Raw genomic sequence first — 16,384 nt, 5'->3', positions numbered from 1 at the left:
ATGTATTTAGGTGTATTTGTTTTGTGCATGTATTTAGGTGTATTTGTTTTGTACATGTATTTAGTCCTTCTAGAGATAAACTTTCTCCTCGTGCAGTAAAATATGTTTTTTCTAGGATATTCTCGTACACAAAAGGGATACAAATGCCTCTATCCTTCCACTAAGAAAACATTCGTATTTGCAAATGTGATACTCCCTTCTTTACCTCATCCACCATAGAGACATGTACTTCTACTTCCAGTCCAGAAGTCAACTCCTTTGGGGGGGATTCCTAGTTCTTTATCTAGTGCTACTGCTGTGAAACAATTCCAGGTATATCATAGACGACAAGTGCCTTAACATCAAGCATCAGTTCCCTCTCTCACACTTGATCATGACTCACCCCCATCTATGGATCTTGAGGTAAGGGATTTAAACTTTCTTATTGCTCTTCAAAAAGGTGTTCAAAAAGGTACCCATTATCCTATCTCAAACTTCGTTTCAATTGATTCATTGTCTTATCAATACTATCAATTTGCCTTGTCTCTCTCTTTTTGCACTATTCCTTCTATGTAGGATGCCCTATCATCTCCTCACTAAAGCAAGTTATGGATGTTGAGATGGTTGCACTACTGGACAGAGGCACCTGGCAATTGTGTGATCCACCACTTGGTGCTACAGTTGTTGGATGTAGATGGCTCTACAAAATGAAATACAAATTGAGAGATACAAGGCTCGGTTGGTAGCCAAGAGTTATACACAAACATATGGTGTGGGTGTTTTTGAGACTTTTTCTCCATTTGCCCGATTGTCTTCTGTTAGGATTTTGATGTTGGTAAATCAAGGATGGACGCTATGTCAGCTTAACATTAAACTATTTTTTTGTATGGTAATCTAGATGAGGAGGTATATATGGAGCAACCACTTGGGTTTGTTTCTCAGAGAAAGATTGGCAAAGTTTGCAAGCTCAAGAAAGCCATATATGGTCTCAAGCAAAGCCCTCGAGCCTGGTTTGAAAATTTTAACAAGGTTCTTAAGTCTGATGGGCTCTCCAAAAGCCATTGTGACTATTCCCTCTTTGTTATGAGAAGATTGTCTGGTATTTGTGGTGTTATTGGTGTATGTGGATGACATGAATTTATCTTGCAGTGATGTGAAAGGCATTGGGGAAGTAAAGGTTCATTTGGCAAAACACTTTCAAACTAAAAACTTTGGATCACTAAAGTATTTTTTGGGCATTGAAATAGCTAGCAAGGCATGTCTTGTGCTGACCCAAAGAAAATATGTCACCATATGTTGCAAGAGTATGGGTTGTTGGGTGTCAAACCAGTTGATACTCCCTTAGATGTTGAACTTGATATTCATGATGGATAGAGTGATGAACTTGATGATAAGACAACATATCGTAGGTTGGTTGGCAAACTCATATATACTACTGTTACTTGACCTGACATATCTTTTGTTGTAAGTGTTGTTAGTCAGTTCATAGAATGTCCTCGCAAGGTTCACGTGGAAGCTGCACAAAGAATCTTGAGATATTTGAACACCTGGAAAGGGCCTATAGTTTAAACAGCATAGCAGCTTGAAGAGAGAAGTTTTCTCAAATGCAGATTCAAACTTGACAGGAAGTCTATCACACGTTTTTCTGTATTTCTAGGAGGCATCTGATAAGGTGGAAGAGCAAGAAACAGAATATGGTAGCTCATTCTAGGGCCGAGGCTAAGTATAGAGGCATGCCTCATACAGTCAGTGAATTGATGTGGCTAAGATCGGTCATAAGAAGTTTAATCTTCAAATAGATGAATCTATGAACAATGTACTATGAAAATCAGGCAGCTACATTCATCGTCAGGAATCCTGTGTTCCATGAGAAAACAAAGCATATTGAGGCAGATTGTCACTTTACCGAGATGCAGTGATGAAGAAAGTTGTCACTCCATATGCACGGTCTGGTGATAAAGTTGGAGATATGTTTATTAAAGCTATTGGTAAACGAGAGTTTGGGATTTTTTTGTAATAAGTTGGGCCTTATGGATATATATGCTCCAGCGTAAGGGAGAGTATTGCAAAATATAGTGAAGGGTAGTTTCGTCTTTTTACATATGTTACAGTATCTAGAGTTTACATAATCTCATTCAGCATGATTAGATGTCTCTAGATCAATTTTCATTGAATTTCAGTATGTATATTAGGAGATATAAGGGATGGGTAATTTTAAGTGAATAGGGGTATTTTTTTGTAAATTATACTCTTCTTTCTTAGTAAAAGGGAAGGAGATCGTGCATGATCCCTAAGGAGACTCTTTTCAAGAATTGTTGTTCATCCATCTCTCTCTTATCTTTTCTATCTCTCTTCTGTTTTTTTACCCTTTTTCAGTAACCAACCTAGCTAATAAACACATATGGCATAACAAACATAAAAACTATCTTGATTGTCCAATATCTCATGAAAGCACAAGTAACATGATGTTTAATGAGAGAAATTCTCTATTCAGAAAGTATCCAAAATAATTTATAACTAGCATGCCAAATTATTGGATACTCAGATTCCTTAATACTCTTAACTACAAAGGGGTACAACCATTGTTCACCAACTTGCAATATTTATCAGCTCATCGGGTATACGAGATCAAACCAAGAGGTCCTAATGCAGTTCTTATACAGGCCTCAACAATTAGCCAAATACATTTTGGATTTCCATACACCCAATGCAGCACCTGATGCATTATGTTGAAGCTTGCATAGAGAAAGCCCTAGGTGTGGAATAAAATTTCCTACTGATGAACAAAAGGATCAAGCCCCAGGTAACCTGGATTGAATGTTTTAATAGCTTTTTTGTTCATAAAAATTTGCTCCGCAAGTTTACTGATGTGCTCTCTAAAATGGGAGGTCCTCACTAGCGGTAACAAAATTGCCATCGGAATGACTTTTCTGAAGTAACTTCTGACTGACACCTTTAAAACACCAGCAACAGTTTTTATCCCTGAAACTCAGTAGTCAGGCATTCCTCTCATCTTGAGACTCACAATGGAAAACTGCAAATTATTAGCAAGGAATTGTTTATTAAACATATACACTAACTGAAGTTGTGGAGTGATTTTTTGATAGCTGCCCTGTAGCACCAATGTCCATCTCTGGAAAAGGCTTTGTACAGTATTTTCACTTTTTGCTGCCTAAAGACAATGATGTTAGGAAAGCAACGCAGTTCATCAAAATAATGCATTTCTTTTTCTCCAAGCAGATTTTGATATCTATCTATGCATGAATTTTTGTAACACAGGACTCAGAGACTCACTAAGAGAGTCCTCATCACTTTCATTATCACTTGCATTGTTCCATTTGGCAACTTTTCTCACTCTTCCCCTATAAGAAACACCGGAACTTGCAGAGTGTCTCTTTCTTTGCAGCTCCTTAACACCTCCCTTGACACCTTCCTCTCCTACAACCACATTAAAAGAAAGTCGGTTTAACATGTTACAGTAGAAAGCTGGACCCAAACAATGCCAACTTACAGGTGCATACCATATAAGTACCTGCGACAGAGTCTGGCTTTGGTGGCAGAGGATAATTTTCTTCCACCAGTTTTAGCAGAAGCTCCCGAGGACCCGAAACAAAATCATCCATTTCAAGACCCTGTTCCAAGGCACAAATACAGTCTAATTGTCTATTAGGCCAAGGAGAACGAGTAACCTTGTGACCAAAGAACCTGACAGTACAATATAGTTGCAGTAAGTAAAACAGGTAAAAGCAATATAAATTTCTTTTTCTCTGTGAATAGGCATTTATAGAAACAAATAGTGGTACTCAAGCTTATGCAACCAAAACCAATCCCTCAAACTGCTCTACATTTGATTACAACAAGATTCACTGCAATGATATTGGTTACCTAAAAAATATTTATAAAAGTACTGGATGACATGCCATTTCTGAGTTCTTTTCTAGCCAATTCAACTTCTACTTTGCCAAATGAGGAACCTCCATATGTCAGACATACTACTAAATATGCAATAACTACTGACTTGGCTAAGCATATGATAAACCATTGAAAATATTGGCCACAAAATCAAGCCACCACCCAGTGTACTTCATTGTAGAATATGATTAATTGACCAAAACTGTTCAGCCCACACATTTGAAGGGAACAACGTTGAGAGACATAATTATCTGGAATGAAAGTATTGGCTGTTGACAATAGAGTCACACATTTAAAGTCTACTCAAGGAAAAAAAGAAACATTTGACCAACAGGCTGAGTGAGAAACAAAAATTTTGACTTTGCACGGTCCGATTTAGCAAATGAGGAACTTAAGTTTTTGAAGTTACATGTTTTTATTTTATTTATTTTATTTCAGTTGGACTATTTATTATTTGGGCTGCTTTTGGTTGATCTTTGTTTATGCCTTACTTGGGTTAGTTTTACATCCCATTATTGTGCTTTTATGTTTCCAGTTTGGCTTAAGCTTTTATTAGATTATTTAACCTGACCACTTATTTTAAGGGTTACTGGCTAAAAAATACTCTGTGAACTGGTATCATACTAGTTTATTAGTACCAACGGTAGATTTGCCCAGTGGTGTGGTATCATGGATACATCACACATATCTGACAATATGCTACATGGCGGGAGGACTACAGAGAGAGCGATTATCAAGAATGCAGGCAAGAGGATTGATGAAGTGGGGCAGGAGCATCTTGAAGGCAATGAGGACCATAGATCGATGGAGGACCAGGAAGGGGAACTCAGCTGGCAGGTGGTCACCAGAAAGAAGAGATGGTATGCTACACATCTCACTCCGGCAAGGTCCAGAATCTTCAGGTTTGAAAACACTACTCTCAAGATCAATGAATTGAGAGACAGCATGATCAAAATCACGGCTGTCAACAGGAATCGTTTGTCCTACATCAGAATACCTGGATCTATTCGAAACCTTTTTCCTGACTCAACTCCAATCCATACTTCACAGTGACAACAAACATACTCAACTGAAGGAAATATGGGAAAGGAACTCTCAGTTTGTAATTTTCAGTCTTCTAATAATGAAGAACCGAAAGCAAAATTGTCCACCTCTGTGATGGTATTGTCCTTGGGCGCATCTATTTTCCTCAATCAACAACGGATGGATTCGACTAGCGTTGCCCTCATTAGAGCCATCGCATCTTTTGAACTGGCAAAACCTACAAACCCCCCAACCACTCCATTCTGAAACATCAACCTTCAGCAACAGCCCACTGTCCCTCCACTCAGATCCACCCCCACCACCTCACCAAAACCGCCACTGCCACCACCACGATCACAATTCAACACAACCACTATGGCCTGGCAATCACATATCCCAATCACACCCAGTCTTGATCAAACCAACCCAACCATTCCCCTTCCCATTGACCACCTTTCTACTGGCCGGACCAACCCAGCAAACAGCATTGTTGTCTATATTTGTCGGGGCCTCCACCAATGAAATGAGTTTGGAGCCTGGATTAAAACCTCTTGGCAACTCATCTATACATCAATCGTCTCCTTCACAGGTAGCGCCAGATGGCTCATTTGACTTGAAACTCCAGAGGATCAATGTCGCATCCTTGACTCGTGGACAAGAAACTAAGCCCTTGCCAATGCTGCCACAAATGGGAAGCCTCTCTACCAAGCGGTCCATATGGGGAACGGCTTCGGATATACGACTTAGCTTTGGAACTCTAAAACACAAAGTTACTCACTATCATTGGCAACCACTTTGGCTGCACTCTGGAGATACACGAGGCTAAGAGTGAATACCAGGATGGATTTTGGCCGGATTCTAATCGATCCAAGCCCAAACATCAAAAACTCAAGGATCAACCTCAAGATCACTAATTATGTTTTTGCAATCCGAGTTCAGCTAGTAAACATGACAGGTCGAAGCAGAAACAGCATGAGAAAGACACTGCAAGTTCCTACCGAGTCAATCCACCCTCAACTCGGCTCAGAGAACGACCCCTCCTTGGCTCATCTAGCCATGCAGTTGGAACCGCACAATCTAATTTCAAATTCAAAATTTGAATTGACTCCAGTACAGCTATTAACCAACCTACACAAACCATGAGGGCCAACAAAACCGTCATCTGCGAAGGTGACATCTCTCTGCACAAGGCTGACAAGAACCTACCTTCACCCGACCAATCAGTCAACTATAATCACGGGCCCATCATCAGAGATCAACAGCAAGCTACCAGACTTAACAACCAGCTAGAAAAGGCCACCCTCATCCACACCATAACCCCAACCATTGACCCTGAGACTGAATCCTTTAGCCCCCATGAAAAACACCCAAAGACACCAGAACCCTCTTCCCAAATCACCTAAAATGGAAAAAATAACACCACCAGAACTCTAAAGCCCTTCCACTTTACCCCCTCCTCTGCTTGCTCCGTCTTCCACCAAACCTACACCAGAAAGAAAGCTGACCTTGCTTCCCTCAAAACCCTATTCACTGAGACCAACCACAACACCCCCTCTACCCTAGTTGGAAAATCATATTGGCCAGCCTATCCAGAAGTGAGGAATCCTCCTCCCAACCACACACAAGAAACAGCACCACTCGAAAGGTTCACTGGTTGAGCTTTCTGAAAGAACAGTCTGCTGCTATCCACTGTTTTATCAACATTGCAAAGTTTTTTTATCCCAATTCAAGATTCAGAGGCATGCTTGATAATAAATGCCCAGCTGGAAGAACACGAGTGCTGGCATAACGCTGATGCTTTTTTTTTTTTTTTGAAATAAATACGCTGATGCTATTGAGTAGATTCATCCATTTGCTGAAATACGCAGAATTTATCAGCACTTATATACCGTATTTGGTAATTCAATGATCTTGATCCAAATACAAGAAAAGCTTGTCGGAGGGGAATCACTCCATTCAGAAATATTACCACATGGAATCGGAGATTGTAAGTTCCATGAAGATACAAATTCCCTGCATTTTTCTATGCATGATAATTTAATGAGCCACCAATTACTCCCTAGGAAAGAGACCTTTGGTGAATATGATAGATTCCAAGTAGAAGTCCAATTACTAAGCTCTTTTCAACTTCCATTTGACATTTACCAGAAGAGAATTATAAAGATCCTTCCTGCCATCTGATAATAATCTAGAGGGGAGAACAATGCTGGTCTTCGATGGGAGAGTGATTTGAATGGATGGTCAACTTCTTAAAAGTAGGAGATTTGAGTTAATGATTTCATCACTAACCAGCACACTTGCTTGTTTGGTTTCTTCAGTAAAGAAAAATCTCAGAGCTTCAATAAAACAAGACCAGCTGAATCCTTTCATTGTGGTTTTTGGAATGTAGATCCTAGCCAATACTAGAGAATCTCGTAATGTATAATTTATTCCGATCTACCTTTGGACTGAAAGGACGTGAGAACAATTAAGAATTTTCCATCCATACCTCCTTGCTACAAGCACGATAGCTCTCTTTGGCACAGATAGCTTCAACTTGTAGGCTGAGATCCCACTTTGAAGGGAACTCGAATGAAGGATTGCTTGTCACCATTGATAACTGAAATCTTCAGATGCTTTCTATTCCCAAAGCGGACCTCTACCAATTTTAATATTGTTCTTTCATAATGAAATCTCTTTTCTTTTTTCTGAAACATCAATTTCACATTCTTTTTTGTCTTTCGTTTGTCACAATTTGCCAGCCATTGTCAGCATCTCCTTCTTTTGTTGCTTCAGAATCATTCCTTTCCCTCAATGGACAATGTAGGGAGAAATATTCCTTATCGATTTCATATCGTTTCTTCTACTCCCCTTGTAAATCTTGGTTGCTACATTCTCCCCTTCTTTCAACATCTTCCCTCCCTTGCTCGCTCAGTATTTCCTCCTTCTATTCTCTTTCTCAATCTCCTCTCCTCTCCTCTTGCTCTCCCCTTCTTTCGCTCTTCCTCTCACCATCAGCAGATTCCTTGTGCATAGGGATTTAGAGCTTGTTGCTTTTCCTAATTCTGAAATTCCAATCAAACCTACGTCCAAACCTACCATGGGATTAAATTTTTCTATCAAGGGATAATACAGCAAGGATAAATATAATTATGAAGACCATTCTTTCTCTACACTATCTAGATATTCTTGCACTGATTTTATTTAGGTTCTTAGTTTAAATTAATTTTTTTTATGGATCAAGAGTGTCATCCACGCCTAAATAAGTAGGGCTAGGTATTCCACGTAAGCTCTGCTCCTTTTGGGGCATGTGATCCTATCGAGGTAGAGCTCCGAGCTTTGCTTTATGGTATGAGAATTTTTTAAGTAGAATTATGGCTCTCCTCTTATTATCGAGGGAGACTCTCTAGTGGTTATTGGCTGGTTTCGGCAGGCCAGACACCTGCTTGGAGGTTTTGGTCAGTGCATGAAGGCTTCACAGTTTGCAAAGGTCTTCGGTTGATCCCACACTGTCAAAGGTGTGAATAGGATGGCTGACTCTTTGGCTCCTGCATCTTATTGAGAGTGATACTTATCCCAGTGATCCTAGTTGACTGATTTTTTTTCTTCACTATGGTTTGTGTTTTCTTATGCTGCTGGTCTTTGTGAGCGTTTTGGCTGGCTTTGCATTGGTAACTTCTTGAAATCTCTCCTTGCCCAAGATGAAATCTCATCATTCTCACAAATAAAAAGAATGTTGTTACATCCCATATCATCATTTAACGTTTCCCAAACTAAATCTCTTTGCTGTCCTACATTGTTTTTTTTAAAAATTGCCCGACATCAATTAAATGGTTAGCCATCTATCTGAAAGAAGAAAACAAGCGTCTTATAGGAAAAAACTTGAAAGCATTTGGAAAAACATACATATTTGTTCACAGCTTCCTCGGTTCGAGCCTCTCCTGTGCTTTGAAGACCAATAACAACACATTTATTTTCCATTAGTGCTTGCTTAGCCAGCCTTACAGCTGCAGGAACCTTTGCTGACATGCATATGTGTCTAAAGAATCTCTGTGGGATAATAAATATAACAGAGAGGGGGGGGTCAATTCTATAGTTCAATAAGTGCAACAACCTGAAAAAGATGTTTTACCTGGTGGCTTGCCCAGTACAATCGCCATAGGTTACTAGAACTTGGCTTTTCTTCATAGAGAAATGCACTTGCAGACAGTAACTCAACGCGTAATTCTGCCCAGAACTCTGCAGCTTTTTTGTACATATCCTATGAAAAAATGAAGAAACAAACAAAACAGCATCAAAATGCCAAAATAACAACATATGAGCTGAAAAAATGAGCCAAAATAAATCACGATAATGACAGTATTACATTGAAGCACCATGCAAAAAAATCCATGTGAGGCTTCCTTAAAAATGTAACTCAAAAAAGAACAACCATTTCTAAAACTGTATCTCAAATAAGGACTATCATACCACCATTTCTGCTTCTAAGGGGGCTTCAATAACTTCGAATTCAACACCCTTGTAGCTTAGTGAACGGCATACATACATTCCCCTGAACAACAAAACATCAGAACACCATTACATCCCTTAACATCAAATTGCAGATAGAGTACTCAATAACTTGACAATAAGCTCATTCTCTAAAAACATGAAAAGATTAAAATGTCTACTTGATTAAGAAACTATCTAACCTTGCTTTCATGTCCATGGCAACAAGCTCCAATGCCCCAACACCACCTTTCTCAAGGGCCCCTGAAAACAATTCAGAGGACGTTATATAGCATTCAAATTGAGTTGCCTTTTAGGAAATAAAAACACATAAATAAATAATCTTGTATAACTATCTAAATTACAGTTATAATATTTGAAAATTATAGGCAAAATGTCCTCTATAGAAAGGGGACAATGTGGTGACAGTATCATTACCTGGCAGCAGAAACTAGAAGAAGAAAAATGGAACGGGAAAAAGATAAAATAAAATAGCTGGAAACCAATTTACCAAAGAAAAAAAAAGAAAAAAGAGCCAGATGCCGATTTACAAAAACAAAAACAAAAAGAGTTGGATACCAAAAAAAGAAGAAAGAAAAAAAAAAACCTAAAAAGTCTTGGAATTTAGTGAAGCATGTTCCTGTGCCCCAAAGTCCAAGTCGGACCATGTAACCCATATTACGAGGCTCTGATGCACCAGTTGCTGAGCAGTAGACAAAACGAGCCTGAGGGAGCCGAGCCTGTAGTAATTGAGTCTCTAGTCAGTCTGCCAAATTTTAGTTGATAAAATAAAAAGAACGAGAAGAAGAAAAGAAAAAAAAATTCAGATACACACATGTGCAAATTCACTTTGATGCCATACATCATTACAGCGGTTACAAGAAAGCAAAAAGTACGGTTTTACGCTTATAATTGTAACTAAACCAAAAGGAACACCCAAATAAGGCTCATTGATACAACCCAGAAAATTAATCACCTTGACTTAGGCAAGTTACATAAAAATGAGATAGAGCATCTGATATATATTAAAGAACAAAATTAAGGCAACAATTAGTAAAGAGGAAATTTTTTGGTGTGATTCCTTAATATTTGCTTAGATATAATCAACCCACCTGAAGCAAGAACTGCAAAATTTTCATTATATGAGTCAGCTGGTCCTACCACAATAAAACTTCAGAGATCGCCAACAGAATGCAAAAAAATTCATGTGCAACTAAATAACTAACAATAAACTTATTACTAATGCCAGTAATAAGTTATGTGACATTTCAAAAAAAAAAATATTAGAAATACGTTTAAGATTAACAGTATAAAAAAAATTGAAATGGCAGTATAATAAAAAATTGAAAACATGCATTGAGAATGATTTTGCAATCAAAGCAAACAGGGTTGAGATATCTACCTGAATCTCGAGAACAGCTTCCCCTGTCCGAGTCGATTGGCTTCCAGCTTCAGGAACAAGATTTTTGGCTTTATGGCACTGAAATGCGAACTCATCTAATAGTTAGTATTTCTGACAGTGAAAGAACCTGGATAGAATAAAAACTTAGCTCTTGACCACTTAAACCATACTGTTAACATGAAAAATTAGATGCCTCCCTACATATGGGGGTTACATAACCTTGCACTCCCTTCAGATTTGAAGCTTCATATCACATAAAACTAGAAATACACTAAGCACTTGGCTGTCAAACAGAAATAGCTCTAAAGGATAAACTCAGCAGGCTAGCCTCTATAACCTTTTCCCACCCTGAAGACATAATAACAGCATCAAATTTCACTAAGTGGGAAAAAAATGCCAATATTTCAGATCCATTCTACCTCGTCAAACACCACAAGACCGTCGTAGTCAGAACCACACCATTGCAACAGCTGTTGTAAGCGAGAACGGCCCTTCTCTGATGATGCTATAAGGCTACTATAAGTTAAAAAAACAACTCCATCCTTCACACCAACAGACTTTGAGTCAAGCTTGGAGTAAGGTAACTTGTTCAAAGCATGCACTGCATAAAAACACATTTGCACCAATTCAGAATAAAGGACTTAGTCAATCTAAAAATGACATAACAATCTTCGAGTTTCACCTTAAAATTAAAACCATTTATCAGTAAAGGTACTGACAAACAAATAATCCCCAAGTCTGCGCAATCAGAACTGTTCAATTTGTTTTCTCACTCATTCTCATCCAGGACATAGGAGATGGTTTTCTCGTCTATTTCTTTTTTTCAAAATATTGATTATACACACACACACACACACACTTACCCCCTCGGTGAGGTTTGAATTCAAGAGCTCACATGTGAAATCCCCATGTGACCATTGAACCAAAGGCCTTTCTCGACTATTTCTCAAGAGGATAGGAATCTCTCTCTCCAATTAGAGTGGCACTACTCCAAATAAAATTTGAACAACTGGACCAAATAATCTCAACCTTCACTACAGAACCTCACTAGCACTACCCTCTGAAAAGAAGAAACACTATGGCCTGCACCAGCAGCATCAGGAAATGCAGGCAAATCAGAGAGCTCAGATCTGTGAGGTATGATTCTTTTTTTTTTTTGTTGAGAAAGTGATAATTTTCTTAAACAAAGAAGCAAAACAGCAAAACTAGGGAGGCACCCCCCTTACATGAAAGGATTGGAGGGAGGCTCCCTGCTTAGCAAAAGCATCAGCAACAAAATTGACAGATCTAGGAACATGAGACCAAATACAAGTAATGTGGGGGGGAATGTCTAAAACAAAATAGTAAATATCCCAATGACGCCACGGCGGAGAGGAGGGAGAGGAGAACCTCCCATCAATCACCGCAGAGTCTCTCTCAATGTGGAGTGGACCGGAGAGGTGCTCCCAGAAGATGATGAGGCCTCTGAGGCAAGCCTGAAGCTCGACAAAAATGGAGTCAGAAATACCCATAGGTCCAGAATAGGACATGAGCTAGTTGTGAACAAAATCATGAAAGACACCACCATTGCCCTCCAGACCAATATTGCCAAGGCAGCTACTATCAAAATTCAGCTTGGTAAAGCCTAGTTGAGGAGGCTGCCACTCCTGCGAAGAGGGAGGTTTCACCAGGGTGCCCATTTGAGCAATGGCACTCCAATTGTCCCCATGCGAGAGCCCTAACAAAGAAGAAAACTCCTTCCTAGAATTTTAGGTTACTGAAACTCTAATAGGAAGCAGCAACTTCATTATTCCTTGAAACCATCGTGATGTATCACCCCCTGCCCCCTCTTAGGTTTGTGCCTAAAGGGACCTATCAGAAATGTCCACTTCGAATGTGAATCCACAATCCATTCTCAAAACTAGGTAAAAGTGTTCACAATAGATTTCCAGATATATGTCACATGATGAGGAATGGATGATGGAGAAATCCAAGTGTTGAATTAAAATCAATGTTTGTTGATGATAAGACTCCTCCACATTCCATTCTTGGAGTCAGATCTCCATAGACATTTAGAGTGGTAAGCTCGATTCATAGGCCTCATTCTACAAAAACAAGCCCTCCGAGGTTTTTGGGTAGGCAAACATCTTCCCAATTAACCAAGTGTTTTTTTTTTAGTGGTCAACCCAGAGGTATTTAAATCTCTTCAAAGTGCCATACCAAAGGAACCTCCTTTCAATAGCCTCAATATGACGGATGATGCTTGCTAGGCAGTGGAAAAGGGAGGGGTAATAGTTTCGAAGGCCAGCAAGAATGGATTTAATTAAGGTGGTGCAACCAGGTCAACGAGAGGAGGTTACCCTTCCACGCCGCCATCTCTTCTCAAACCTCTCTAAAACTGGGGGTTCTTAAGGGATTTAGAGGGGTGGCCTGCAAACAATGGCCTCCCAAGATAGGAGGACAGGATTGATGAAGAACTACGCCTAAGGGTGGTATCATATCATTCACATTGATTAGGTCAAGCTTTATTACATAAGCCATGTGGTTATCTTCACATTATGGGACATTCTTATGCAAACTTTTCAGGATCTAAAATCAAATTATGTATTTTTACACTTTTTTAGGAAAGTTGTTAAAATTAGGTCTAGCTCCATCCCAAAATAACTAAGCCGATGTTAGAAAACCTTTTTTCCAATTCATAAGCACAACAACTTTCCAACTTCAACCTATATGGAATTATTCCCATCAACAAAGCTAATCCAATTACTTAGGAGAGTAACAAACAAAGAGTGTTGTGGCAATATATAGTATAAAGGCAAAATACAAAACCATGGTTGTAGAAGGACCTAGACAGACAGAAAATACAAGGCAATGGCTCACAGCCTATGAGTGAATTTGGCCTGCTAGAGGATAAGCATATGACTATGGGGCGTAATAATCAAGCCGCCAACTTCATTGCAAATAATCCAGATTTTAGAGAGACAACCAAACACATTGCGATAGAACGACACTCTATCAAGGATGTTGTTATGAGTGAAAACATCCAAAACTGTATTTGAGGATTTTTTATTTTTATTTTGAATGGTGAGAAATATTTTAGAAATATTTTATTGAGAGAGAAGTGATACAGGAGACACTATTAACAAAGACGAGCATGGAACTACAAGTGAAGTATAAACACTAGCAAGGCAACATTTTCACCAAAATTTTGCCTAAAAAAGGAGTTTCTTTGTTGAGTAACCATGTAGGTAGGTTTATCAGATGTTTTGTGCTCTAGCTTGAGAGGGAGTGTGAAGTTTATTTTTCTTTTGAGAAAGAGATAATTTAATTAACCAAATATGCAAAACAACAAACTAGGGAAGCACACCACTAACAAGAAGGGATTGGAGGGAGGCTTCCAGCTTAGCAAAAGCATCAACTACAGAATTGGCAGGTCTAAGAACATGGGACCAAACACAAGTAATGTGGGGGAGAATGCCTAAAACAGAGTAGTAAACATCCCAATGACACTACGGCAAAATAGAGGGAGAGGAGAACATCCAACAATCACCGCAAAGTCTCCCTCAATGTGGAGCAGACCGGAGAGGTGCTCGCGGAAGATGATGAGGCCTCTGAGGAGAGCCTAAAGCTCGGCAGAAGTGGAGTCAGAAATACTCTATAGGTCCAGAATAGGACATGAGCTGGTTGCCAACAGAATCATGAAAGACACCACCATAGCCCACCATGCCAGGATTGCCAAGGGAGCTACCATCAAAATTCAGGTTGGTGAAGCCCAGTTGAGGAGGCTATCATTCCTGCATAGAGAGAGGTTTTGCCGGGGAGCCCATCTGAGCAATGGCACTCCGATTGTTCTTGAGTGAGGGCCCTAACAGAGAGGAAAATTCCTTCCTGGAATGAAGTCACGAGGAGATGAGGCCAATGATGGAGGATGTGACCCGATCCCAAGAGAGCTTCTTGGCGCTGAAGCACCTATTATTGTGTTCCATCCAGATACCCCAGGGGATGAAGGCAACACAAGCTGAAATGATCATCTTGCCAAATTAGGGGAAGGGGACCCCGAGAAGCAAGCACCCGACCGAGAAGAGATCTCTTGGCAAAAATAATTGAAGGCCAAACCGACTAAAAATGCTCATCCAAACTGACCAAGAGAAGGAGCAGGAAACTAGAAGGTGGCTGATGATCTCCTCCTCAAGTCCACAAAGAGGGCAAGAAATGCACACACTATGCTTACCACGACGATGGAGGTTATCAGCAGTGAGGATTTTATTAGCATTCCACAAGAAGAATTTAAGCTCCTAAACCCCAAGCATTAGCAACTGAGAGACAATACTGCATGGAGGCCCGCCAAACATTACTGAAAGAGGTCTTCAGAGGCCCAGAGCTAACCCACCAATCCTCCCAAAAGCGAATTGAGCGACCATTACCAACATGGAATTAAATGCCCGAACAAAATAACGGGAGAAGGAGATAGATAGCTCTCCAGATTGGAGATAGGGCAATTCTCCTTCCTCCCGAGGTCCACCAGGGTTCCTTCCAGTTTAGCTTGAAAGACACCATCGGTCTCCAAAGGTTATTGCCCACAGTGTTGAATTTCCAGATCCACTTGAGGAGGAGGGCCATATTCATATCCTTGGTGAGCCAAACACCCAAACCTCCCCTAGATTTGGAAGTGCACACATCCTTCCAACCCACTAGATGATATTTAAAATCCGAAGAGGTACCACGCCAAAGAAATCTCCTCATCGAACTGTCAATTTGATGGCAAATCAAAGCAAGACAATACATGAATGAGAGAAAATAATTTGGGATACCAACCAAACATGATTTGAGAAGAATAAGCCTTCCGGCCTTTGAGAGGAGACGACCCCTCCATGTAGCCAACCAAAACTCCAACATCTCAATAACTGGGTTCCAAAGATCCTTGCTGATACAAGAGGTAAAAAGGGGGAGAACAAGGTAAGTACCATAAAGGGTAGAGAGAGAACAGCCCAAAAGTTCAGCCATGGATCGAAGGTCTTCCGAGTTGATGTTAAACCCCAATAATGTGGTTTTCTGCTAGTTGACTTTTTGCCCCAAAGCAATTTCAAATAGTCCCAACAAAGCCTCGACCTTCATAATATAATCAAGGGATCCAACCCCAAATATAAGAGTACATCCGCATATTGAAGGAGGAGAACATCAAACACCTCAATGCTGTTGATCGGCTCCAACCAGCCAACCTCCATCAGTGTGAAAATGTATTTCTCTACGTAGGGTAATTCCCATCAAGTCACTTAAATTAACAAATTTCTAGTTATTACAAATGTGTATCTTACTCATATTTTGCAACTCAGAGAAATACAAAAAAAGGGTTAGGAATCAAAGTTTTTCCAACTTGTTCCCCATACCACCATATATGTGTTGACTTCTTTCTCACTGCTTTTTTTTCTTACTTTTTCTAATCACATATTTGACTTTCACATCTCTTTGTGTGCTTTTTGACCCTTGCTTGAAAAGTATGATTATTGGAACCTGCGGGTTGTTGTCCCCTGATGCAAGAAAGGATTCATACAAATTTCTCTGACAAAAAAACCAATTTACAACGGCTTTAGTCTTCAGGCATTCCAATAAAAGAAGAAGAGT

General features: G+C 39.7%; 1 protein-coding gene across 4 annotated transcripts in view; it reads right to left on the bottom strand.

Moving 5' to 3' along the window:
* The window catches only part of LOC137951779 (protein FORGETTER 1-like), a 37,543-nt gene that overhangs the window by 16,701 nt on the left and 4,458 nt on the right, over nt 1–16,384 (bottom strand). For all 4 annotated transcript variants that reach the window (XR_011112162.1, XM_068798685.1, XM_068798686.1 and 1 more), the window contains exons 6-14: nt 11,203–11,384; nt 10,784–10,861; nt 9,989–10,121; nt 9,585–9,645; nt 9,364–9,445; nt 9,026–9,154; nt 8,800–8,943; nt 3,512–3,611; nt 3,274–3,417 (exon numbers count right to left, since the gene is read on the bottom strand). Coding sequence is in view for 3 of the 4 variants with exons in the window: in XM_068798685.1 (XP_068654786.1) it covers nt 3,274–3,417; nt 3,512–3,611; nt 8,800–8,943; nt 9,026–9,154; nt 9,364–9,445; nt 9,585–9,645; nt 9,989–10,121; nt 10,784–10,861; nt 11,203–11,384 (1,053 nt within the window). In the remaining variant the exon portion in view is untranslated. The remainder of the gene's footprint in view (nt 1–3,273; nt 3,418–3,511; nt 3,612–8,799; nt 8,944–9,025; nt 9,155–9,363; nt 9,446–9,584; nt 9,646–9,988; nt 10,122–10,783; nt 10,862–11,202; nt 11,385–16,384) is intronic.

Source organism: Aristolochia californica, unplaced genomic scaffold (assembly GCF_029961685.1).
Source record: "Aristolochia californica isolate CCGP_79_NKW_82.1479 unplaced genomic scaffold, dmAriCali1.0.hap1 SCAF_15, whole genome shotgun sequence".
Taxonomy (NCBI): Eukaryota; Viridiplantae; Streptophyta; class Magnoliopsida; order Piperales; family Aristolochiaceae; genus Aristolochia; species Aristolochia californica.
This window is presented reverse-complemented; position numbering and strand designations above follow the sequence as displayed.